At 43.2% G+C, this 27,786-nt stretch overlaps 2 protein-coding genes across 2 annotated transcripts in view; both read right to left on the bottom strand.

Annotated features, from left to right (window-relative positions):
- Window positions 1–5,525: 5,525 nt before the first annotated feature.
- The window catches only part of LOC142312157 (uncharacterized), a 228,838-nt gene continuing 206,577 nt past the window's right edge, over window positions 5,526–27,786 (bottom strand). Inside the window, exon 14 of the mRNA XM_075351059.1 lies at window positions 5,526–9,160. Within this exon, the coding sequence (XP_075207174.1) occupies window positions 8,172–9,160 (989 nt within the window). The 3' untranslated portion in view covers window positions 5,526–8,171. The remainder of the gene's footprint in view (window positions 9,161–27,786) is intronic.
- On the bottom strand, window positions 17,715–26,880 carry LOC142310552 (uncharacterized). Its single transcript, XM_075348072.1, has 4 exons — window positions 26,659–26,880; window positions 26,453–26,576; window positions 26,281–26,378; window positions 17,715–17,951 (listed from the first exon to the last, which is right to left on the bottom strand). Exons 1-4 carry the CDS (start codon window positions 26,878–26,880, stop codon window positions 17,751–17,753), a joined length of 645 nt encoding a protein of 214 aa, XP_075204187.1. The 3' UTR covers window positions 17,715–17,750.

Here is a 27,786-nt window from a genome sequence, read left to right as displayed (position 1 = left end):
AAAAACCACATTCAAAGTAGTCAACATCACACCCAAGAAGTTTATTAACCCTTCAGGTGCTTCACAGGAACTAAAGCGATGTGGAATGAAAAAAAAAAATATTTTACCTAAAAATGTTTCTCTAGCCCCAATTTATTCATTTTTAGGAGAAAGAACACAACAAAATGAACCCCAAAATTTGTTACTCAGTTTCTTATGAGCACGCTGATACCCCACATGTGGTCAGAAACCTCTGTTTGGACAAATGGGAGGGTCCGGAACAGAAGGAGCAATATTTCAATTTTGGAAAGCAAATTTGGCTGCAAAAGATTTCGGGTACCATGTTACAATTGTAGGGCCCCTAGTGTACCTAAACAGCAGAAACCTCCCACAAGTGACCCCATTTTGGAAACTAGACCCCTCAAGGAATTTATGTAGATGTTTGGTGAGAACCTTGACCCCCGGGCTTCACGGAATTTTATAATATTGAGCTGTGAAAATAACAAAATACATTGGGGAATTAGGTGTTGACTAAGTTAAAATGGCTGCCAAAGGGGAATGCGAGGAGGAGGTGACAAAGGAGTGCCATCTATATTCAGGACTGGAAATAGGGAAGTTGGTTTACATGGGCGCGGTGCTCTACAGATTGTACATGTCTCATGCCAATCTGCATTTTGTGTGTCAGGTATACTACACAAGTCCAACCCTCTGGAGATGGGTAATAGGAGGGAGGGTGATGCTTGCATATGGGTCTAGGAGTGTCAACTTTTTACACCGCAATTTTCTCAGATGGTGCACTTTACATACAGTGTGTCCACCCATATCCTGTCCACCGCCATTAACTTGAGAACGGCGGCAGCTATAGGCATGGAAGTGGTGTCTAGGTATAGTAAAGTAGCCATGCGCTACGCAATGAAACAACCTATAGCACCACCTGGTGGAAAACAATGGAGTTAGCATTTTTATTTCGATAACAGAACGAGATAGAGAAAGAAAGTGAATTACAAAGTTGTAGGGCATCATCAATTCAATACAAATTGACACCTTGCATACAGAAATGCTATGATTAGAACGTGTAAAACTCACAAGAATGCGGACGTGAAGCGATACCTCATGGAGAACTTGCTACAAGTCACTGGGTATGGTGGCTGCATGGAGTGACCTCCACGCTCACCTGACCCCATTGGACTTCTTTCTGTGAGGTCACATCAAACAGCAGGTGTATGCGACACCTCCACCAACATTGCAGGACATACGACGACGTATCACAGATGCTTGTGCAAACGTGTGACCTACCATATTGCACAACATGCAGCAAGATACAGTATGCTGTCCAGAGTCCAGATGTGCATTGCGGCTGACGGTGGCTACTTTGAGCATCAAAGTTAAATGAGCGCCACATGCGTGACCAGCATTCAATGTTTTGGGGGGGGGGGTCATGGGCTTCATATCATAGCATTTCTGTATGCAAGGTGTCGACTCGTATTGAATTGATGATGCCCTGTAACTTTGTAATTTACTTTTTTCTCTATCTCGTTCCGTTTTCGAGATAAAAATGCTGTTTTCCACCAGGTGGAGCTATAGATAGTTTCATTGCGTAGCACATGGCTACTTTACTATACCTAGACACCACTTCTTTGCCTATAGCTGCCGCCGTTCTCAAGTTAATGGCGGTGGACAGGATATGGGTGGACACACTGTATATTTACCAGATTCAGAATTACATACTTCAACCCATTTCAAACTCTTAACTTCCTTTGCCGTTCTATACCATGCATCAGCGTCTTCTAAAACCTTCTTATCCGGTCGGAGGCTTCTCTTACTGAATTACTCAATATCACATCTTTTCATTCCTTCTCATCTAATATCCCCCTGGTGCACCAATTCCGGCTACCCTGAGGAGAATTTTAATATTTTCAACATGCTTCTTACCTACTAACTCTTCTGCGCTAAACTTGCTGGGTGCTGACTGATTTTGAACCAATTTCACAGGTTTTCAAATCTCAAAGCCAATGCTTCTCTTTTTGCAATTTCAATTTAACTCTCAGGCTTTCCCTGGTTCTTTCTACACTAGAACCCAGCAATACCCACTGGGTTCTTGAGATGTCTGGACTCAACTTCACTCAACCACAATCCCACAGGGTCAGATAAAGCGGCATGAATGTTCAATCTAAACAAATTAACTTCTGGAAAAGCTGCAGAATGGGACACATATCCAGTATCACAAGAATACCAAGGCCTTTCAAGTACTCTCATGATGCACCATTCGTGCAGGGTAATAGCAAATTCCACAGCCTGTTTGCACTGCAGACACTTCATAAGAGGGAGGTGAAGCAATCACAATCACTACAATCAATAATCCTGTTTTCCCCTTTACCGAGGAGTATTGAGAAAATACCTCCACCATTACAACTGGGGCATTAATTGTTAGTTAGGCAGTGGTAGGAAACCAAAATCATCAACCCCATTAAAGTTTCAACCTGAAAGAAATGACTGCACCACATTCAATCAACAATTAAAACCTTTCCCGATCAGTTACAATCTGCAACAGTTCGGCAATCCAGAAAAAAACGACAGTGCTCTCCGCAGACTGATATAACCATATAACCACAGCATTCAATACAGACAATTAAGATTATGACCAGGTTCAGGCTAGAACTTGTCAGAGATCTGTCGTCATCTAATGTCCGAGTCTGGCAGAGGACACCCCCTCTCCCACTCGGAAACACAGGAGGTTTAAAAGGCAAGATAAGTAGTTTTATTACCTTTCGTGGAGTTGCGCAATATCTCCCCTCGTGTGGTCTGTTTGGGAAATAGAGGCTTTGTTGGGTGCCAGCTGATTTGGGGGTGCACATCAAATCATGCACAAACAGTCTTAGTTGTCTGTAATCCAAATTATGAGTCTGATATATGTATGCATACAATAACTACACAGTGATCAATAATCATAAAAACTGATCAAAGCAGGAAAAAGACTGTTTAATTTAAGGAAGTTAAATGTTTTTAAAATAATCTCTTTGAAAGATATGGAATCCTTCCAAAGAGCACAATTCCTTATCATAAATTTCAAGCAGCTCTAAGCATCAGACAAAGGAAGTAAAGAAATAGAAGAGACATATTTCCTAATACTTTTTAACTTTGTACTTTTTCTAATACACTGAAAAGGAGAAGTAAAATACACGTTTCTTCATTCGGTGATTTCCAAGCTTAATTGACAAGAAAAGATCCAGACAGTCTTTAAATGTCTCTCTGTGCAATGGGTGCAAGCGCCATCTTGTCCTGTATTTTGGGTATCTTCATATAATCATGTCCATAACAGGGGGAAATGCCGTATGTCATGATTAAAGTGACATACCTATCCCAAAATGGAATCAATAAAACATCCTCTAATCCCACAAAAACAAACACTCACACTACTTCAGCAACCGAAAAATGGAAATGCTACGTGTCTTGGAAAATGGTTACAAACTATTTTTTTTTTAACCAACTACTTTTTCCTTTTTACTAAAATGTATAAAACAAAAAGTGACAAATTTAGTACTACTGATATTGTACTGACCTGGACACTTATGATGTTAGGTAATTTGTAACAAAGTGTATTCTGTAAAACAATGTCAGAATTGCGTGTTTTCCACAATTTCACCACACTTGGAATTTTTTTCAGCATACTATGTGGTAAGATGAATGCTGTTATTTAAATGTACAACTCATCCAGCAAAGCATCAAGCCCTTAACACGTCTTTGTACATGGAAAACAAAACTTATGGCTCTTGAAAAAAAGGCAGAAAAAAATCTAAAATGCAAAAATGGAAATTGGCAATGTCGAGAAGCAATTAATCGATCTGTTTTAGGGATTTTTGCCAGCCTCAAAGCAAGAGGAAGTAGTTGTGATCTTGCCTAAACCTGGGAAAGTTGCCATTTTACCAGATTCATATAGGCCTATTTTTTTGATAGGTGATGTCAAGATATTGACAAAAGTACTGACCAACCGACTGAATACAGTAAGCCTTCAGATCCCATCAGATAAAAATGGAGATAGGGTTATATTCTCATTTTCCACTGACAGTGTAGAGTAGCCCTATCTAAAATTGTAAAATCATATTCTGCATGATTGGTTGGTGACTCCTAGGTTTTATATTAGGGTATGAAGAAGAACTGACACTGGACACACGTGGTGAAACTGTTGTAGAAAGTTTATTGTTTTTTTGCTCATTATTTTATAACATTTAAATGGATTCAGACAAACAGTCCTACAAAATATGATTAGCAAAGTCATTACAAGACTGTGAGAAAGCGATTTATTCTAAAAATAATGCTAGTGCCAAAAATGAGAGAATATGGGCTCTGGGGCTGGAGACTTCGGTCTTTCAGCGTGTTAGTACGAGACGTGGGTCTTTGTTCCCGGAGCTTGAGACTCACTGATCGAAAAGACATACAATTTATTTAAAGTGATTGTTGAAGAACAAAATTTATTTTAATCAAAAGATCTTGGAAGAAAAATAATTGGATTTGTTTAAAAAAAAAAAATGTTCCTGTGCTGAGATAATCATATGTGACCCTGCTGTGTACAGTTATGCTCAAAAGTTTACATTTGCTCATTTTCCTTCAAGTGCCTCCTTAGGCCAGAGTCACACTTGCATATGACTCGGCGAGTCTCGCATCGGCATCACCCGACACAACCCCACACTCTCAGACAGGAGCGGGTCAGCTGCATAGAAATACATGCAGCTGAAAGCTCCGGTCCTCAGAGTGTGTGGCCGCCCCGGGTGATCCCGTTGCGAGACTCGCCGAGTCATATGCAAGTGTGACTCTGGCCTTATTGTGCATCTTGACACAGCCACCCTGCTAGTTTTCAGTGAGTCCTGTATTTCAGCTGATATTATTTCTGGGTTTTTCTTTGCATCCCAAACTAATATCCTGGCAGTTGTGGCTAAAATGTTTGTTAGTCTACCTGATCGTGGTTTGGTTTTCACAGAGCCTCTGAATTTCCATTTGTTAATCACAGTTTGAACACTGTTGACTTTCATTATCAATTCCTTGGATATCTTCTTGAATCCCTTCCATTTTCCCATGACTCACAATCCAGAAATGTCAGTGACTGGATGAAAGATGCAAGAGTCTGTCTGGATCCCTGAAACTCACTCAGCTTTTATGCACTAATTATAAGCAAACAGGTCACAGGTGAGGACGTTACCTTTATCATCCATTCAAACCCATTTGTGTCAACTGCTGTGCATGTTATCAGGCCAATATCACCAGGGTATGTGAATTTTTGATCAGGGTCATTTGGATGTTTTTGGTTGTCATTATGATTCAAAAATAGAAAACACAGTAGTTTGACAATAAATGACTTAACCCAACCACTAACCATGAGTGGAAAAAAAGATTTTGTGTTATCAGTCATATTCTCTGAAAGAAGGCCAAGAAAGCAAAAAATATGCCAGGGTATGTAAACTTTTGAGCACAACTGTACCTATGTAATGGCTGTGTCTGACCGTAGAAGGACACGGTCTGATTATGCCACAGCTTCTGGTCCTGGGAGGATGCCAAAAAGAGAATACAGACATCACAACGGGATAGTTTCTTTGAAGTAAAACATTTTTTAAAAACAGGCAGGAAAATGTTTTACCTCACAAAAAGAATCAACTATGATCCCATGCTGTAATGTTTTCATAATCTTTTACTTCCACCCCGGCCCAGGGAATGTGGTATGATCAGACCATGTCCCTGTACGGTCATACACAGCCTTTACACAGTATACAACAGGAGCACATTTCTAAAATCTCAGAACAGGAATATTTTTTATAATCACATCTAATTGTGGAACTTATTATCATTCTAGGATTTATTCAATAAAATTGACTTTACAATTAAATCTTTTCTTGGAAAAAATCCTTTAAAGGGAATCTGTCAGGTCCAATATGCACCCACCCAGAACCACGAGCAGTTCTGGGTGCATATTACTATTTCCTGCCTAACCGTCCCTGTATACACTAGCATAGATAAAGAGATCTTTAGAAAAAGCATTTCTAAAGCGCTTTTACTGTATGTTAATGAGCAAGGGGACTAGTCCCCTGGGCGTTAGCTCCCCTGGCTAATCGGCTCCATTAGCCTGTTAGTACGTCTATGTGGACGAGCTAATATGCTAAAGAATGTGCAGCGTCAGATGATGATCTCAATCACCTCTCCACCGCCATCGTGTCCGACGAATGATTTCGGCTCAGTGTGCATGACCCCGGAGTTTGGGTCATGCGCACTAATTCAGTTTGAAGTCAGGACGCGTACACCCAGCTTCATAGTGTGCATGACCCAAACTCGTGCGTACTGAGCCGAAATAGATGCTAGAATGTATGGGCTGCTTTCAGGTTACTCCAGCATCCAATCACAGACGCCCACTCTGTGACAGCGTCTGAGATTGTCTGTTGTTTTATCAGTAAAATAAAACAACAACACAGAGAAAAAAATATTTGATTAGAAAATAACTGTAAAGTCCAAGCTCGAGGTTCAGAAGCAAGTTCGCATTATCTCCAACACCGAACACAGACTTTACAAAAAGTTCGGGCAAGGCTCCCGATCCCGAACATTGGGGGGGTTCGCCCATCACTAGTGGTGCATTTTCCTTCATTGGGAGTCTTCAAATAGAGGCCGGACAAACATCTATCTTAGATGGTTTAGTAAATCGTCAATTGAGCAGAAAGTTGGACACGATGACCCTAGAGGTCACATCCAATTCTAACATTCTATGATAACGCTAGTCTTCTGTATAACATATGTGACATTGCTGTAGCCCTAATATTTCTGTACTGTCGAGCATCCAAACAAGGGTTTTCCACTACATATGGGGTATCAGTGTACACAGAAAAAAATTCATAAATTGTACGGTGCATTTTCTCCTCGGGCTAAAGTAACTTTTCTGTGGGAAAAATTATATGTTTTTTTTTATTTTCAAGGCTCAACAATATAGAATTCTGTGAAGTCCCTCTGGGATGAAGGTGCTCACCACATCTACAGATAAAAGTTCCTTGAGGGGTTTAGTTTTCAAAATTTGGTCACTTGTGAGGGAGGGGAAGGGGGGTTTCCACTGTTTAGGCACACCAGGGACTCTCCAAAAATGATATAGCATCTGCAAACGAAATGGCACTCCTTCCCTTCCGAGCCCTGCTGTGCGCCTAAACAGTAGTTTTTCACCACATATAGGGTATTGGCACACTCCGGAAAAAATGCACAGGAAATTGTATGGTGCATTTTTTTCTTTGTTACCCGTATAAAAATGCAAAATTTGGGGCTAAAGTAACATTTTTGTGGGAAAAAGTTAATTTTTTTTCCTTCAAACATTGCTTTAAATTCGGTGAAGCACTTAAAGGGTTAATAAACTTCTTGCATGTGGTTTTGAGCAGTTTGAGGGCTGTATTTTTTAGAACGATGTCACTTTTGGGTGTATTCTGTCACAAAGGCCTCTCAAAGTCACTTGAATTGATGTGGTCCCTAAAAAAAGTTTTTGTAAATTTTATTGGAAAAATTGGAAATTGCTGATAAATTTGTAACCCGTCTAACTTCCTAACAAAAAAAAATACAATTAAAAAATGATGCTGATGTAAGGTAGACTTGTGGAAAATATTACTTAACTATTTTGTTTTAGATAACTCTCTAGTTTAAAGGGCATAAAAATTAAATTTAAAAATTTGCAACATTTTTGCCAAGTTATTTTCATAAATAACACAAAATGTACAGTATATTACTAAATTTAACACTAACATGAAGAACAATATGTAACAAAAAAAACCCATCTCAGAATCACTGGGATCCATTGAAGTTTTCCAAAGTTATTTCCTAATAAAGTGACACTGGTTAGAATTGAAAAAGATTGACCTGATCAGGAAAGTGAAAACAAGGTGGGTGGTGAAAGGGTTAAAGTGCAGATTATTATAATAAACATGAAATATTACTTGTTTTTGCTTTTTGGATAGCAGACGTCTATTAGTATCTTAATGTATTTTAAATTTTAATGCAAGTTCTAAATTGCTTTCCCTTTCTGTTTTACTTATGTCTATATTTTGTTAGATGTTACATGTTTTCTTGTACAATTTGTCAATATAATATATGGTTTCTCCTTGTGTGAAGGTTTTTTGATGGTCAACAAAATATAATGTTCAAGTAAAACATTTCTCACCTTCTAGGGATGATAATGGCTTCTACTCTGTGTGAGATTTTTGATGTTCAAGAAGACGCCATTTGTGAGTAAAAGATTTTCTACATTCTGAACATGAATATGGCTTCTCTCCTGTGTGAGTTCTATGATGTGAAGCAAGATGATATTTATTTGCAAAACACTTCCCACATTCTGAACATGAAAAAGGTTTCTCACCTGTGTGAGTTTGATGATGTTTATCAAGTTGTGATTTCTTTGCAAAACATTTCTTACATACGGAACATGAATATGGCTTCTCCCCTATGTGAATTTTTAGATGTTTAAGACGACTTGATCTATCAGCAAAACATTTATCACATTCTGAACATGAAAATGGCTTCTCCCCTGTGTGAGTCCACTGATGTGTAACAAGATGTCGTTTATCTACAAAACTTTTCTCACATTCTGAACAAGAAAATGGCTTCTCCCCTGTGTGAATTCTCTGATGTGTAACAAAGTGTGTTTTATCTGCAAAACATTTACCACATTCCGAACATGAATAAGACATCTCCCCTGTGTGAAGTTTCTGGTGTTTACGAAGACTGCCATACATTGTAAAACATTGCTCACATTCTGGACACGAATATGGCTTTTCCCCTGTGTGAGTTCTCTGGTGTTGAACAAGACTTTTCTTATTATTAAAACATTTAGCACACTCCGAACATGAAAATGGTTTTTCCCCTGTGTGAGTTTTCTGATGTGTAATAGAACTTGATTTCTTTTCAAAACATTTTCCACATTCTGGACATGAATGTGGCTTCTCCCTTGTGTGAATTCTCTGATGTGTAGCAAGATGTGATTTATGTGCAAAACATTTCCCACATTCTGAACATGAAACACTCTTTTTCCCTTTGTGAATGATCTGGTGTTTTTTCAGATGCAGTTTATTTTTAAAACATACCCCACATTCTGAACATGAATATGACTTCTCACTTTTGTGACTTCTCTCATGTTTAGCAAGATCTGATTTATGGTTAAAATATTTCCCACAAGCTGAACAAGAAAATATTTTCTTTCCATATGGTGAATGTGAAAAAGACTTATTTACTTTTTTAACTTTCCTTTTGTGTTGTTTATTTTTCTTAACAGTCTGTGTTGAATCAGAAGATAGGACCTTTTTAGCAGGATCAGCTGATGGATCTTTGGTGTGAAGTGATGATGGCACACCTGGGTTAGCAGCATACACTTCATTTCTATCCTGAGTGATATCACGGTCATCTGAATTCAAAATTGCTGATGTCAACTGACCCTCTGATTTCCTGGTATAGTCTTCTGCCAAGAATAAAAACAATTATTTTTTTAAGATTCTAAAAAATATATTTTTACAACACTGTTATATAAACTGTCCTTAGAAATTGTAAATGATGTAGAAAAATTAAACTGTTCAATAAGAAACACCAAGGTTACTTACCGGTAGCTGGTTGTTCCAGGACCCATGACAGCACCACATGAGAGAGGCATGCGCCCAGCGAGGACAGGAAACCATTCTGAATAAAAGGATGGTACCTCTCCCCTTCATCAGTTGGTTTAGCAAGAATGAGAAGACCTCCAACAATCGTTTGAACTTAACTCCGTCGCCAACTATAACACACATGCACACCCAGAATAGTGCACAAGGGTGAGAAAGGGAGGGATTAGATGGGTGCTGTCATGGGTTCTGGAAAAACCGGCTACCGGTAAGTAACCTTGGTGTTTGCCCCTCACCCATGACAGCACCACGTGAGAGATTTTCAGAGAATAACTTATTAGGGAAGGACCACCGCCTCAAGCACCCTTCTACCAAATGAGAGGTCAGCCGAGGAAGATAGATCCAACCGATAGTGTTGGAAAAAAAGATTGTGAGGACCAGGTAGCGGCCCAGCAAATTTGGTCAATAGATACCTGTGCCTTCTCAGCCCAGGAGGTCGACACCGCTCTGGTGGAATGGGCCCCTATGCCATCAGGGATGGCAGCACCACCAGATGAGTATGCTAAAGCAATGGCCTCCCTAATCCACCTAGAGATAGTGTCCTTCGATACCACAAGACCTTTCCTACTACCTTGAAAGGCTATGAATAAGGATTGGGTTTTCCTCTCACTATGGGTCAATGAGATGTATTGCAGTAGGGCCCTCCTAACATCTAACGTGTGAAATCTGCGTTTCCCCGGATTCGTGGGATGGCTGCAAAAGGAGGGCAGAACTATTTCCTGCATCCTATGGAATCGAGAGGCGACCTTTGGGAGAGCAGACCTGATCCAGCCTAACATGACCCTATCATCTAGTATCTGAGTGTAGGGATGAACTACCGATAAGGCTTGTAAGTCACTAACTCTACGAGTTGACGACAAGGCAACTAGTAAAATCGTCTTTAATGTTAGTAACTTTAGGGAGATCTCGGCAATGGACTCAAAGGGATGACTTGTGAGGGAATCTAAAACTAAATTAAGATCCCACGCTGGAACTCGAGGCATGACTATTGGTTTATTCCTATCGCAAGCTTTAATAAAACCATTTAAGCCACTGGTTGGCTACCAAGTTACAATTGTATAGGGCCCCTAAGGCAGAAACATGAAACTTTAGAGTGTTTACTGCCAGCCCTAGATCAAACCCCTTCTGCAGAAATTCTAAAATGGATGGAATGGGAGCCTCCGTACCCAAGGGAATATTTGCAAATGTAAAGAACTTTTGCCACACTCTCCCATAGATTTTTGTGGTAAATGGTTTCCGGCTCTTCAGCAATGTAGAGACCAGGTCAGAGGAGAACCCCTTGCGCATCAGCAGTGACCTCTCAAGTTCCATGCTGTTTAATTGAATCCCTTCTCCTGTGTGTGGAATACTGGTCCCTGCACTAAAAGGTCTGGCAAAACCCATAAATCCGTGACCGACATTGTCCTCAGGAGAGAGAACCATGGCCTCTTGGGCCAGAAGGAGGCGATGAGAAGGACCCTAGCCTGATCTTCCCTGATCTTCTGTATAACTGTTGGTAGCATGACAATTGGAGAAAAGGCATAGGCTAGTTTGAAAGTCCATGGAACCTTACGTGTTCAGAAACAAGGTCTCCCATCAAGGACAGGACACCAACTGATGAAAGGGAGACGTACCGCCCTTTTATTCAGAATGGTTTCCTGCCCTCGCTGGGCGGATCCCTCTCTCACGTGGTGCTGTCATGGGTGAGGGGAAAAAAATAATTTCACAATCTAACAATAAACCGTAGGGCAAGGACCAGTAGGGCATAATGTTCAGCTCTTTGTTCATTCTGCCTTCCAAATATTGAAATAATAAGCCACTAAAAAAATGGTATAGCTCAAACTTATAGCAATAAAATCTTCTAAGCCTGCAAAAAAACACAAGACCCCTCTAATGTCAAGCATTGGTCCAACAGAAAAAAATAGGGTTTCCACCTTAAAGGGAATCTGTCATTTGATTTTCTAGTAAAATACTAATATTATATTTAAAGAGGGCTTAAGGAGACCTTTCAGGGTCAGTAATGGTGGTGTCACACACAGCGACGACGACAACGACGTCGCTGCTACGTCACCATTTTCTGTGACGTAGCAGCGACGTCCCATCGCTGTCGCTGTGTGTGACATCCAGCAACGACCTGGCCCCTGCTGTGAGGTCGCCGGTCGTTGCTGAATGTCCTGCTTCATTTTTTGCTCGTTGCTCTCCCGCTGTGAAGCACACATCGCTGTGTGTGACAGCGAGAGAGCGACGACCTGAAGCGAGCAGGGAGCAGGAGCCAGCTTCTGGCAGCCTGCGGTAAGCTGTAACCACGGTAAACATCGGGTAACCAAGGGAAGACCTTTCCTTGGTTACCCGATATTTACCTTCGTTACCAGCGTCCGCCGCTCTCACGCTGCCAGTGCCGGCTCCCTGTTCCCTGCACTTCTAGCCAGAGTACACATCGGGTTAATTATCCGATGTGTACTCCAGCTACGTGAGCAGGGAGCCGGCACTGGCAGCATGAGAGCACACCGTTTAGCGCTGGCTCCCTGCACTCCTAGCCGGATTACACATCGGGTAATGAACCTGATGTGAACTCTGGCTAGGAGTGCAGGGAACAGGGAGCCGGCACTGGCAGCGTGAGAGCAGCGGACGCTAGTCACTAAGGTAAATATCGGGTAACCAAGAGAAGTGCTTTTCTTGGTTACCCGATATTTACCTTAGTTACCAAGCGCAGCATCGCTTTCACGCGTCACTGCTAGCTGAGGGCTGGTCACTGGTCGCTGGTGAGATCTGCCTGTTTGACAGCTCACCAGCGACCATGTAACGACGCAGCAGCGATCCTGATAAGGTCAGGTCGCCCGTCGTGATCGCTGCTGCGTCGCTGTGTGACCCCCAGCCTAACTTTTATATCTTATCCTGTTATCTTGTTGTAAGCTTGGAATATATTCAACGTTTCTTGCACCCTAGTCAAATGTATGTAAATACAATTTGCATATCCACTGCTCCCCCCTCCCACCTCTCAGTGCATTCACTCACTGCTGAGAGGTGGGAGGGAGTGTGGGTGAAGGCAGCAGTGCAAAATCAGTTCAGGCTTATTATCACTGATGCCAGCACTGAGAGGTGGGAAGGGGGAGCAGTGAACATGCAAATTGTATTTACATACACTTCACTAGGGTGCACGAAACACTGAATTCTATAGAGCTTGCAACAAAATAACAGGATATGGTACAGCAATAAAAGTTGCTGATCCTGAAAGGACTCCTTAATCCCCATTTAAAGATAACATTAGTATTGTATTAGAAAATACAATAGCCACATGTTCCTCTCCTTCTGAGCCTTACAATGAAAACAACCACAGAACAGACACACTGGATGCTAATTTTTAGGAGCCAAAATAGTCACTAAGTATAGATTTAAGGTACCTTCACACATAACGACTTACCTGCGATCCCGAAAACGATGCAACCTGATAGGGATCGCAGGTAAGTCGCTGTGAGATCGCAGGTGAGATGTCACACAGTGAGATCTTACCAGCGATGCAGAACAATACAGATCGCAGTAGCGACCTGTATAACGATCTCAGCAGTCACTGTGACCCTGTCACACAGTGTCAAACACAGCGATGTGTCCTGCCCAGCAGGACATCGCCTTTGAAGAAAATGGCCTGGACCATTCTGCAACGACCGGCGACCTCACAGCAGGGGCCTGATCGCTGGTAGGTGTCACACATAACGAGATCGCTAACGGGATCGCTACTGCGTCACCAAACGGTGACTCAGCTGCGATCTCGCTAGCGATCTCGTTATGTGTGACGGTACCTTAAGTAAGGGGAAAAATTTCCAAAACGGATATCTTTATGTTTTTTTCTGCTGTTGTCATTTTTTAAAGCAGAAGACACTTCAGTAAAATAACGCCAATATTTTTTTAATGAAGTGCCTTTTGCAGCAACTTTTTGGTTGTTTTTTTACAATGTCTTTTTTTTTACATGCAGTGTACAAACTATTGTGCGGCTTCTAAGCAGAAGCTGCATGAAGAATGGTCACATCACTTCTTGTCTGAAACAGACGTGTTCATATACCCTAAAAGGTTAACAAACATCCTGAATGGAGTTTTTGATAGCATAAGTAGTTCACATTTTCTAAAATTTAAAGTAGAAGTCAAAAGTTTGGACACATCTGTTCCTGCAAAGTCTTTCCTTGTCGTTATTGGAATTTGAACCTTGTAGAGTCAGACTGAAGGTACTCCCTCCTCTTTTTCTCTCATAACAGCTATATTCCCCCTTGGAAATCTCTCAAGCAAATCTCTTAATCAAGGGATATCCCCAGTATGGCTTTCAATGAACAGGTATGTGTTTTCAGAAGTTTATTTGTGGAGTCACCAGCTTTCAGAAAGTGTTTGTGACCAATAGATGCATTTTCCAGAGGCAGTATTGTTGTACAATGCCATGCAGTGTTGAGCCATATTCATCATCTGTTCTCAGCCAGAATATGGTAAAAACACTCAATTAAGTAAGGAAACAATCCATCATTACTTTAAGATATTCAGATCTATTAATCCATAAAATTGCTAAAACATTTAAGGTATCATCAAGTGCAGTTCTGTAATCCATAAATTACCATGATGAAACTGGCTCTGATGAGGACCTTCCCAGGAATGGAAGGCCAACAATGAACTTTGATGCAGAGGATAAGTTCATCACAGTTTGCAGCCTCAGAAAATGCAAACTGACAGAACCTCAGATAACAGCTCTCATAAATCTAAACTATCTCAAGAGCTAGTACTTTTTTTCAGCTAAGATTCTTAAAGAAATATTACACATTTAGATAAAACTAATTAATATATGAGATATAATTAAAAAAACCCATCTCTAACAAGAAATTGTGTTTGGGACAGAGATCCAACACTACACCTGTATAGTGCCCAAAGTAAAAGGACAAGTTTGAGTGGAGGAGCTGCTGAATAGTGAGCACTTGATTGTGATATGAGCAGACAACAACACTGAACTACCGGACGGGTCATTTTGACCCTTTTGCTATTTCTTTTTCCTATAATTTCTAAAATTTTATCAAATGAGTTCTGAGTTTTTGTGACTTTTATTTATTCATGGTAGTGTATATTTTAGGACACAAAAATGAATTGTAACTTTTTCAGGGGCCCAGATTTTACAATTCATACCTATAAGTACTGAAGGGGTCAATTTGACCCCATACATAAAAGTAATAGTAGGCAAGTCACCTAATATTACAGAGTACAGAAAATCACAGTGCTTCTCCCTAGTTGTAGAGTGTAATTGTATCTTTGCATATCAGGGATGATTCAGCATTTTGTTTTGTCTAAACTTGTCTGAACATGTTTGATCCATGTCTCTTGTAGCGACTTCTGTCTGCACTTCAGTAGCAAACATTACAGTTAAGGCTATGTGCGCACTTACCGGATTTTTCGCGGATTTTGCCGCGGATTTGCTGCCTGTTTCGCTGCAGAAAATGTTCATAACATCTCTGCAGTGAATCACCAGCAAATCCTATGGAGAAAAAAAATCCTGTGCGCACTAGGCGGAATTTGACAGCTGCATGTTTTGCTGCGGGATTCCCGCAGCAAAAACAAGTGCATGTCACTTCTTTTCCGCACAGCGCTGCGGGATTTCTCTCCATTGACTCAATGTTAATCAAGAAATCCCGCAGGGAATAACGCAGGCAGCAAATTCTGTGCGGTTCACTGCGTTTTCCTGCGTTATTCCCTGCGGTATTTTGCGGTTTACCTCCGGTAATGTGCATCACTTGCTTGCGGTTTTGCAGGGAAGTGATGTCATTACAGGAAGAGGAAGCCGTGCAGAGTAAACACACACATCACAGACACACACACATCACAGACACATAGATCACATAGACACAGACACATAGAAAGAAAACGGAAATATAGGAAAAAAAGAACGTGGGCTCCGCTGCATATTTACCTTCCAGCCGAGGTAAGCACATAGCGGCGGCCCGGTATCCTCAGGCTGGGGAGGGAGAGGGGCAGGAATAATGTCCCCCGCCTCACTCCCCCTCCGGCAGCCGAGAATATCAGCCGCAGCTGCCCCGGCACTGTCGCATGCAATATGCGACAATACCGGCGTGTCCTCGGCTCTTCTTGCCACCGTGTAGCAGTGGTGGCAAGGTAATACAAGGGGTTAATGATGGTGGGGGACCACCGCCATTAACCCCAGGCTTGATCATGGCAGCGTCTATGTGACAGCTGACATGATCAACCCGTAAGTAAAGTGAAAAAAAACACACACACAGAAAAATCCTTTATTTTAAATAAAACAAACAAGCCTCGTTCACCATTTTATTAACCCCTCCCGCACCAAAGCTCCGGCGTAATCCACAGCTCCGACATCCACAGCTCCGGCTCCTGCGTCCTGCACTGCTGACATCCAGCCGCGACTGTCACAGACACAGGCTGAATGCAGCAGAGGTAATTACCGGTCATTTCCCACGGCCGGTAATGTGAACTCACTGCCGACCGTGGGAAATGCAGCGATCTGTCCTCTATCTCTCTATCTATCTATCCCTCTGTCTATCTATCTATCCCTCTATCTATTCTTCTGTCTATCTACTCTCAGAATTAAATGACTTTTTTTTTTTTTTTTATTTCTTTTTTTCTTCAATGTGCTTTATTGCATTGAATGCAATAAAGCACATCCCAACCCGCACGCGGCAAAACCGCGGCAATACCGCAAATAATACCGCGGTAAAACCGCAGCAAACCGCGGCAAACCGCATGCGGTTTTCGGGTGCGGTTTCCCGCGGTTTTTTACCGCGGGTGCGGTAATCTTTGAGGGCATGCGGAATTTTCTCAAGAAAATTCCACTTCCCAGTGCGCACAGAGCCTAAAGCTACAACTCTGCATGTTTGTACAGTGTCATTCTATTACTTCTGCGATCTTACTAGTCCCTTTTTGCAACGTATATTTGAAGCATGAGTAAGCAGAGGGGTCTGACAAGTGATGACATTTTGAAATATCTTCAGAATTTATCTGAAAATGAGTCAGAAGAAGAAAATCAGGAACAAATAGACTCAGAGTCAGATGAAGAATATTTTCCTCATGATATTTCCTGTTGGACACCACATGCTATGACCATGTAAAAGGAAAATGCGTTTAAACTGCTGTACTTCATCTTAACACTGTTCCTACTAAGTTAAAATAAATGTTCTTTAATTTGTTGGCAGCAAAAAAGTTATTTTTACTCCAGAATCAGTACTTTTGAATTGGGGTCAAAATGACCACTAATGGTAGTTATAGGTATTATGAAACATGTGGTAGTTCTAGTGTTAAGCAGCAACAGCCAGCGACTGAGAAGAAGCTGTGATATTTCTGCATTGTGTGGTTACAACTCACTTTGTTGATTATCTGCAGAAATCTCTTCTTTACTCTGCTCATCACCCCTCACATATGTCTCTGTAGTATTAATCTGGGTCAGATCTTTACCCTGAAAAAATATTGTAAAAGTCACAAACAGATGAAGAAGTCAAATCTATCCTGAGAAACACTGGTATTTTCTTGTTTACAGACCTGTGGAAGAAGAGGACGGGGACATCTCTCTGGTGTTGTCCTCTTACTGGATAGAACTGGAGGAAACACATACAGGGACTGAATTCATTCTTTATATACAGATAATTATAGGCTGTGTGTATTTAGTCCTGTTTATTACCTGGTGATATGAGGGGCTGGGGAACCGCCATCATGACGTCCTTGTACATATCTTTGTGTCCTTCTAAATACTCCCACTCTTCCATGGAGAAATAGACAGTGACATCCTGACACCTTATAGGAACCTGACACATACAATGATACAGTCATCCCCCAATCCCTTCATAGCGTTACTGTATAATGTCCCAGCATTCCCAGCAGTGTCACCTCTCCAGTCAGCAGTTCAATCATCTTGTAGGTGAGTTCTAGGATCTTCTGGTCATTGATGTCCTCATGTATCAGGGGGTGAGGTGCAGGCCTCATGATTGGGCTCAGGGGTCTTCCCCATCCCTCAGACACAGGGTCCTGACAGCGCTCACTAGAGGTCTTCTTCACTACTGTGTAATCCTGGTTATGGAGAGACACAGTAATAAATCTCACTACAGACATTTCCAGAGTCCTCACCTCTCCAGTTCTGTCCATCTGTTATTCCCATAGATAAGAATGATGTAATGTGACGTCATCAGAATCTCTCACCTCTCCAGTAAGCCGGAAGAGGATCTCTAGGGTGAGGTGTAATATCTTCTCCACCATCTTGTCCCTGTCCCTATCCATCCTTGATGACTCCATCAGATGAATACTCTTATATAGGAAATATCTACTGAGCGGTTCCGATATTGTAGGAATCTGTATGGGAAAAAGAGGAACCAATAGAAACCAATACTGAGGCATATTACATACCTTTGTGTACTATTACATGATGCTAATAGCAGGGGCTCAAATGCTGGATTTTTAACTCCTTATATGCTGTGATCAATAACTATTGTCACAAAATGGTAATAAAATACAATTAATACTCTCACGGTCGGGATAAGGTATTGTGATGCCCTAGGCAGATATGTAAAATGGAAACTTCTCTCTTCCACCTACAACAACCAATTGTAAAGTCGTTTCACACTATGATTGGCTGTCATTTCCTTATTTGAAATAAATTATATAATTCCCCTAAGTCCAGGCATCTTTAGTGAAAGACCATGCCAATGACCTTTACTTGCTTTAGCCTCTTATCCTATTGCTTCCGCTGGTAAAAATTACACTTCAGAAATAGAACTTTTGGGCCCCCAGAATTTGCTCAATTTTGAGACTTGCTCAATAAGTGGCTTGCAAACAAGTGGAGTTAAAAAACAGGAGTTTACAAAAGCAGTTGAAAACTTGTATTTAATTTTTCTAATATTTTATACTATACACTATACTATACTCTTTGTTTGCTTAGATAATGGATAACAGGATTTAAAGGTTTTTTTAACTGTACAGGAGCAGAAGTTCCAGGGTGAATATTTCTATTGCAGAGATGAGCATGTTGGTCATCTGGAAGCTGTTATTAGACATCTAAAAGAGCAAAATGCAACACTGAGCGCAATTGACAATCTTGCGAGGAGCATGCGCTCACTTAGCAAGCAATTTTTGGGAAGGATAAGGGTGGTAGAGATCTGGATCAGTAGGCACAAAGTTGGGTTATGTAGTAAAAGGGAGTAGAAAAGGATCAAAGAAAAGAAAGGTCGCTCCCGTTTCTCTACTTCCTAACAAAATTGCCACATTGGGAATGATGCAAGCAGGTCAATCTCAGAACTGGCAACCCTAGTGAATACTGCTTTCCCTAACAGCCAGTAGATCATAGATCAGCCCATGTAAGGCTATGTGTCCACGTTGCTTTTTACCTGCTTTTTACCTGCTCTTTTGCTGCTTTTTCAACTGCAGCGTTTAATGCCGAAATGGATGTGTTCTGCTTTTCAAGCAAAGTCTATGGGAATTTGGGTTTCTTGTGCCCACTATGCAGTTCAAACTGCAGCCTTTTTCTGGCAGAAATTTGGGCAAAAACTCTGCTTTGCAGTTCAAAACGCAAATGGCAAAAACAATTGACATGTCAATTGTTTTTGCCATTTGGGTTTTGCACTGCAAAGCTGAGTTTTTGTCCAAAGTTCTGCAACAAAAAGGCTGCAGTTTGAACTGCATAGTGGGCACAAGAAACCCAAATTCCCATAGACTTTGCTTGAAAAGCAGAACACATCCATTTCGGCATTAAACGCTGCAGTTGAAAAAGCAGCAAAAAAGCAGGTAAAAAGCAACGTGGACACATAGCCTAATAGCCAGAGTAAGGGTAATGGAGGAAGGGTAAGACAGTATTTATAGGGGATTCTACAAACAGGTAGAATGAATAATTTGTTGCCAAGGTTGCCTAAACCAGTTGGTTTACGGTGTCTCTGGAGCCGGGTTTCGGTATGTGGTTGAATGGGTTCATGAATTACTTCAGACAAATGGTGTTGATCCATCTTTTCTGGTCCAAGTGGGAACCAAGGACAGAATAAGTGGTAGGTGAAGGATCCTTCCTTAAAGGGGTTTACCACTAGTTTTTCTCCTACTTGTCATATATCATAGCTCTTCAAAACAATACCTTTTGTAATATACTTGTATTAGATGTATGACTTCTATGAGTGCATCTCAGCAGGGATCACATAGTACTAGATTGCTATGCAGATTCATTTTCCTCCTTTGATACTTCCTTTTTCAGTACAGAGATCCAAAGAAAGGAAGTAGTCACTGGGCTCCTGATGGTGGATGTAGACATTCTGGAGTGAATAACAGCTACATGAGCATGTGCCCTGAAGTCATAATTAGTCTGCTCACGCAAGCTGAGCTGACAGTTTCATTCAGCAATAACAGAAGGGGGTTGACACCTTTGCTAGTGAAGTGCTGCGATCTGCATTTCAAACGCAAAGGCTTTAGGTAATCCAATCACCAACATGGACAGTTGAAAAGCGACAACATTTGCATAACAAAAACACAGTGACAGGGCTGTACTGACCCATCTTGCAATTGCCAGATGTGCTGGTACCTACCCTGGGCTGCTGTGACACTTGGTATCACCCAATATCTTTCACAGCGCAGGACGGAGAATGGCAGGGGTGAGCTAAGTGCTGGCACACAGGCTACTGTAATGTGTGATGGAACTTGTAGTTCTAGAGCACATTAAGCCTGGGGTAAGGGTTATTGATGTACACATCAGAGCTGCAGACACTGATGCTATCTGCATGATTAAAGGTTTATATTACTATAATAAGAGTATGGATGCATTTAGTGGCACATAATAGCACAAATGGTGAATGAAATTAGTTAGGGTACTGGCTAACTTCTTTAAGAATAATTTTAAAGAACTAGGCTGCAAGCTGATGCTGAACCTAACATGTAGTCTTCTTTTGAAAATTGTCTGTGCCAAGCGCATCACAAGAAAGACAACGGAAACTTAGGAAGATACAATAAATACATAACTTAAGTATTCACCCAGAGAAGAAGGACTTGAGTTCCTATATCACCAGGCTGGCTTTTCTTTGGGATACAATATAAATTCTACAGCTACGGAAAAGGGGAAGGACAAAACAGAAAGTAAAGTGGTAGGTAGGTTAAAGAGGGGTCAGATTTTACTGGAAAGTGGAGAATTGGGCTCCCGAGGGAGCATTATATCAACAAATGAGGAAAGCAATGTTTTACTAACAAAGAGGGAAGATAAATGTGTCCACAAAAATGTCAGTTTTTGAAAGTAAATGTGGGGAACTGGAATGAAACCTAAAATATATATTCACGAACAGAAGCAAAATGCGAGTGCTTGTGGTATTGGTCCTGGAGGAGCACATTGATGTAGTTGATGTGGCTGAGACATGTTTTTTACATTATCAGACTGTAAAGGGTGCTTTACACTCTGCGACATCGCTAGCGATCGCACCCGCCCCGTCGTTTGTGCGTCACGGGCAAATTTCTACCCGTGACGGACAAAATCGGTAATGCGCGTCACACGTACTTACCTGCCTAACGACGTCGCTGTTGCCGGCGAACAACCTCTTTTCGAAGGGCGTGGTTCGTGCGGCGTCACAGCGACGTCACACAGCAGGCAACCAATAGAAGTGGAGGGGCGGAGAGCAGCCAGATGAAGGTCACTCCCACCTCGTTACCGGAGGACGCAGGTACGCTGTTGTTCGTCGTTTCCAGGGTGTCACACGTAGCGATGTGTGCTGCCTCAGGAACGATGAACAACCTGCATCCCAGAAGATCAACGACATTTTGAAAATGAACCACGTATCAACGATCAATAATGTGGTGAATATTTTGGATCGTTAGCAGTCGCTCGTATGTATCACACGCAACGACGTCGCTAACGAGGCCGGATGTGCGTCACGAATTCTGTGACCCCAGCGACATTTCGTTAGCGATGTCGTTGCGTGTAAAGCGGCCTTAACTTTTCAGGGGTTTACGATCTTTTGGAAAGACCGGTCAAATAGAAAAGGAGAAAGAGAAGTATGTCTATGTTAGGAGTCATATGAAATAAAGTGTGACAGATGCAATTGTGGTTGGAATTAACTTAGTGAATTAAATGCTGAAAAGGTAATTTTTGGTGCAATTTATAGACCCCCCCAACTTCACTGAGAAGTTGGAAGGTTGGCTCATAATCAGATGGTGCGGGCCAGTATAGTAGTGATTATGGAAGATTTTAACTACTCACTTATTATTAAAGGCCGCTTTACACGCTGCGATCTCGCTAGAGAGATCGCTAGCGTGCGTACCCGCCCCCATCGTTTGTGCGTCACGGGCAAATCGCTGCCCGTGGCGCACAAAATCGCGCGGACCCGTCACACTACTTACCTGCCTAGCGACGTCGCTGTGACCGGCGAACCGCCTCCTTTCTAAGGGACGTCACTAAACGGCCGCCCAATAGAAGCGGAGGAGCGGAGATGAGTGGGACGTAACATCCCGCCCACCTCCTCCTTCCTCATTGCCGGCAGCTGCAGGTAGGGTGAGGTTCCTCGTTCCTGCGGTGTTACACATAGCAATGTGTGCTGCCGCAGGAACGCGAACAACATCGTACCTGCAGCAGCAACGATAATTGGGAATAGGGGGGCATGTCACTGATTAGCGATTTTGAACGTTTTTGCGACGATTCAAAATCGCTCATAGGTGTCACACGCAACCACATTGCTAACGCGGCCGGATGTGCGTCACAAATTCCGTGACCCCAACGACATCGCTTTAGCGATGTCGTAGCGTGTAAAGCGGCCTTAAGGGTCATGGTTCAGTTCCAAATGGAAGGGGAGAAAATACCTCAGCTTGATGCCGGACAGACCAATCCAGGGAAGACCACATGAGAAGTGGTCTTCCCTGAGGAGCTCTGCATGGTTACTGACAGAGCCGGCGTCAGAACCCGACACACCCGGGGGAAATGCCGGGGCCCTGTACAGCCGGGGGCACATTCGCCTTCGTCAGTGCTGCTGCCCCCGGGCCGAGTTCCAGGGACCACAGTCCTCAGCAGGAAGCTGTGGCTGCCGACCTTTAAGGCGCACAGTCCACAGCATCCGCTGTGTCCTCCTGGTTTGAAATTCATCTGTGGGCAGAGCTACCGCGCGGCGTCCTGCTTCAGTCCCACAGATGAAGAGAGGAAGGGAAGTGCCAGCCAGCGACCCCCAGCACAGCACTGCCCTCTAGCGCTGTGTGGGCCCCCTCTCCACCGTGATTTAAGCGGTATGTTCTACACTCCTCCTCCCCACCCGATCTGTATGTGCCCTCCCTGCCCCCTGATTTATGGGCCCCAGCGAGCTGTGTGGGCCCCAGTGAGCTGTATGGGCTCCCCCCCCCGAGATGTATGTCCTGCCCCTCCCGGAGATGTATGTCCTGGCCCCCCTCAGAGCCGTATGTGCTGGCCCCCAGAGCTGTGAGTTTGGGCCCCCCAGAGCCGTGTGTGGGTTCCCCAAGAGCTGCGTGTGCACATTTCTCAGCTGCTCCATCATAAGCGACAAACCCCTGCATTAAAAGGAGATAACTACAACACAGTGTGTGTGTCTGTGTGCAGCAGAGCCGAGAGCGTGTCTGTGTGCAGCAGAGCCAAGAGCGTGTCTGTGTGCAGCAGAGCCGAGTGCGTGCCTGTGTGCAGCAGAGCCGAGTGCGTGTCTGTGTGCAGCAGAGCCGAGTGCGTGTCTGTGTGCAGCAGAGCCGAGTGCGTGTCTGTGTGCAGCAGAGCCGAGTGCGTGTCTGTGTGCAGCAGAGCCGAGTGCGTGTCTGCGTGTAGCAGAGCCGAGTGCGTGTCTGTGTGCAGCAGAGCCGAGTGCGTGTGGGTGTGCAGAAGAGCCGAGTGCGTGTCTGTGTGCAGCAGAGCTGTGTGTGCAGAAAAGCTGTGTGTGTCTGTCTGCAGTAAAGCTGAGTGTCTGTGTGCAACAGAGCTGTGTGTGTGTTTCTGTGTGCAGCAGATCTATGTGTGTTTGTGTGCAGCAGAGATTTGTGTATGTGTGCAGTAGAGACGTGTACAGTAGAGCTGTGTGTATATATACTCTTTGGGCAGCAGAGATGTGCGTGCAGTAGAGCTGTGTGTATATATAATCTTTGGGCAGCAGAGTGTGTATTTACTCTGGGCAGCAGAGCTGTGTGTGCAGCAGAGCTTTGTGAATATGTGCTGTTTGGGCAGCGCAGCAGAGATGTGTGCAGCAAAGCTGTGTGTATATATAATCTTTGGACAGCAGAGATGTGTATGTGTGCAGCAGAGCTATATGTATATATGCAGCAAAGCTGTGTGTGTGTTTGTGTCTGTATGTATATATACAGCAGAGATGTGTGCAATAGTGCTAACAGGGTGTGTGTGTGTAGCACAGCTGTGTGAGTGTGTATATATGGATCAGAGCTATGCGTGTGGTCCCCCCATAGCCATCTGTGCGGACCCCATAGCCGTATGTGCAGCCCCCCAGAGCACTATGCAACCCACCCCAGTAATGTGTATACCCCCAGAGCTGTTTGCTACTCCAGTAACATCTATGCCCTCTAGTAATGTCTATGCCCCTGCCCCTCCTGTGATGTATATACTGTAGCCCCCAGCCCCACCTGTGATGTATATACAGCAGTGTCAGTGTGCACTGTGCGCGGCCATGTCTGTTAGTGACGGCCATCATGCAGCACAGCCACATGCCCAGGAGGAGCTGGATGGAGACAAGTGAGAATGTGTCTGTATGCATGCATGTATGATGTGTATCTATGTATGTCACTGTAGATGACGTTGTATATATTTGTCTGTTTATAAGTTTGTCTTCAAATATGTGCCTGTATGTGTACATATTTGTGTATTTGCATGTCTGCGTGTGGATGGGGCCCACTTAGACTCTTCCGCCCGTGGCCCACAAAAACCTGGAGCCGGCCCTGGTTAGTGATGTTCTAACCATGCAGAGCTTGTTGTAAATGTTACTGTTCATGAAAACCTCAGTGCACACATAGCCTTACATACTCACCGATAGCCATTTTCAGTCCTGCAATGACTGCAGTTGTGATTTGCTAAATCTCACAGTAGTTGTGGTATGAATCGGAGGTCACTTTCTTAAATATTCTTGTCGCACCCCAGGGCTATGGGGTACTCGGTCCCGGGCCTGGTTTTCACTGGGGAAGTGTCATGGGTGTAATGGCCGGTGCCCAGTTCCGTGACCCTGTGGGTCGCTTTTAAAAAGAGGGTATTTACAATAAAGTTTTTGTCGTGACACCACTTGCGGGTTGCAGCTATAGAGATGGAGCCACCACTGCACAGACTCTCACCACTGGGGCTGATGTTAATGGATGTTGCGGTCCTCCGCAAGTAGAGCCAGGCCCCAGGGGACAGATGATGGTTTGGGCACGGAAAGAAGGTAGGCCACACAAGGGATTGCAGTGTAACTGGTTCTTTACCCACTGAGCTGTTGCTTGCAACCCGATGGAGGCTGGTGCTCACCACTGGTCCCCTTAGTTCCAGTGCCGATGGGGTGACCTGGTAACTTCTTTCCCCTGCACCTGTCGCTGGTTGGTAGGTCCCCCTGGCTTGGAGCGTCTGTGGGTCCCCTCCTGGTCATCTTTCAGTCTTAAGGCCACTTTACACACAGAGATAAATTTGTGGCAGATCTGTGGTTGCAGTAAAATTGTGGACAAACAGTGCCAGGTTTGTGGCTGTGTACAAATGGAACACTATGTCCATGATTTCACTGCAACCACAGATCTGTCAAAGATTTATCTCTGTGTGTAAAGTGGCCTTTAGACCGTATGGCGGACAGTTTGAACCCTGGAGGGTCGGTGCTCTGTTACGGTCCCTGGTTCTCCCGTTACTGCTGGTGCCCCAGACTTTACGGTCGGTGAAGTCCTGGATGGTCCCCTCACCATGCAGATTTTATCAGGTCTGCCTGGAGCATTTTCCTGACTTAGGGCTCTGAACCCCGTCGGTGCTATGCTTCCGAGAGTACTCCACTGTACTCCTTCAGCAACCACACGCCTCCGCTTGACAGGTCACTGTTTTCCGTCAGCACTGTTACCGTACGTCTGTCTCCTTCCACTTACTGACTGTCTGACCCAGCCTCCCTGGTTGTCGTCTAGTGGACTGTATCGGTTCCACCTATTGGGTCCAACCCTAGCCAATCACCAATTTTTGGGTTGGTGAACAGGGATTATAATGAATGTTTTAGTTTTACCGGCACTGGTCTTCTGGGTCCCTGGGGGTAGGCCTTTCATCTTTGACAGGATGCAGTTCCTTGTAGCTCCTGACGGCTTCAGGGGCACTACATTCTCAATACAAGTCTATGGGAATTCTGAGTCCCAAAGACTTGTACTGAGAAAAGTGACTTGGGGAACACAACAATCATTTTGTTCTCTGAAAGATAAGAAGACACAGAAGTCTACTATCGCCTCTTTAATACAGACAAATGTTCCTGATTATGGGTGAATCGAGAGAAATGTCTGTCAGTCAAAGCCATTTACCATATGCATCTGTGTGTATACACAAATTCATACACATGTACACACTCACAGACAGATGGAGAAGTCACATCTATGATCAGCTCTAATCCTGCCATCTCCACCACTCTCATTACACAAGCATAAAACATATAATACTGGGGGATAAATAAGGCTTAACACAAGACCTTCACAGCCGTCTACACATCATAGGGAGATTTCATGACACCTTCTCTCCATCTACCTGATGATCCTGAGGAACCTTGGGATATTCTTGGTTACAGTCCTGTGGAAGAAGAGGACGGGGACATCTCTCTGGTGTTGTGCTCTTTCTGGATAGAACTGGAAGAAGCACATACAGGGACTGAATTCATTCCTTACATTATAGGCAGTGTGTATTTAGTCCTGTCTATTACCTGGTGATGTGAGGGGCTGGGGATCCTCCATCATGATGTCCTTGTACAGATCTTTGTGTCCTTCTAAATACTCCCACTCCTCCATGGAGAAATAGACAGCGACATCCTGACACCTTATAGGAACCTGACACATACAATGATACCGTCATCCCCTGATCCCTTCATAGCATTACTGTATAATGTCCCAGCATTCCCAGCAGTGTCACCTCTCCAGTCAGCAGCTCAATCATCTTGTAGGCCAGTTCTAGGATCTTCTGGTCATTGATGTCCTCATGTATCAGGGGATGAGGTGGAGGTCCCGTGATTGGGCTCAGGAGTCTTCCCCATCCCTCAGACACAGGGTCCTGACAGCGCTCACTAGAGGTCTTCTTCACTACTGTGTAATCCTGGTTATGGAGAGACACAGTAATAAATCTCACTACAGACATTTCCAGAGTCCTCACCTCTCCAGTTCTGTCCATCTGTTATACCATAGATAAGAATGATGTAATGTGAGGTCATCAGAATCTCTCACCTCTCCAGTAAGCCGGAAGAGGATCTCTAGGGTGAGGTGTAATATCCTCTCCGCCATCTTGTCCCTGTCCCTATCCATCCTTGATGGCTCAGACATGAAAATTCTCAATATAGAAAATTTCCACACAGAGGAGCCGACATTGTAGTGACCTGAATGGCAAGTAGAATAGGCAAATTAAAATAATAAACAATCCTATGTAATAATACAATTACTGGAGATAAAAGGAAACCTATAATGATATTTAAGGTGTAACTGTTTTATTCTCAGATCATATACTCTGGAATGTCACAAATAGTGATGGGCGAATAGTGAAATATTCAGGTTCAGATTATTCGTCTCGAATATTTAGTATTATTCGTCATGAATAACAAATCTAGTGCAAGTCAATGGGAAACTCGAATAATTTTTGTCAGACCCTCTCAGGATGTCTGATGGGGCTGTAAAAATGCTGAAATGGATGGGAAAGTGCTGAACTAGAATAAGAACCGCATGGGGAATATGCCCAGATGCTTCTCTGAAACACAACTCGCTTCTGGGAACAATGTTGTCAGAGTATTACACCCCTTTGGCGTGCGGTCCCCCGCCTATTTGTGATAACCAGCGCAGGTAAAGTAGACAGCTACGGATAGCAGCCCCCACCTTTGTGATTTATCTTGACTGGTTATCAAAAATAGAGGCTCCCCCACGCAGGTTTTTTAATCAATATTATTAATAATATTTATTCACTTATATAGTGCCATTAATTCCACAACGCTTAACAGACATCAGAAACACTGAAACTAACAAGGTGAATATCAAAATACTCATGGGCCTTTTTAAA

This window comes from Anomaloglossus baeobatrachus, chromosome 5 (genome assembly GCF_048569485.1).
Source record: "Anomaloglossus baeobatrachus isolate aAnoBae1 chromosome 5, aAnoBae1.hap1, whole genome shotgun sequence".
Classification (NCBI taxonomy): Eukaryota; Metazoa; Chordata; class Amphibia; order Anura; family Aromobatidae; genus Anomaloglossus; species Anomaloglossus baeobatrachus.
Note: the sequence above shows the minus strand (reverse complement) of the source record. Positions and strands in the feature narration are given on the sequence as shown.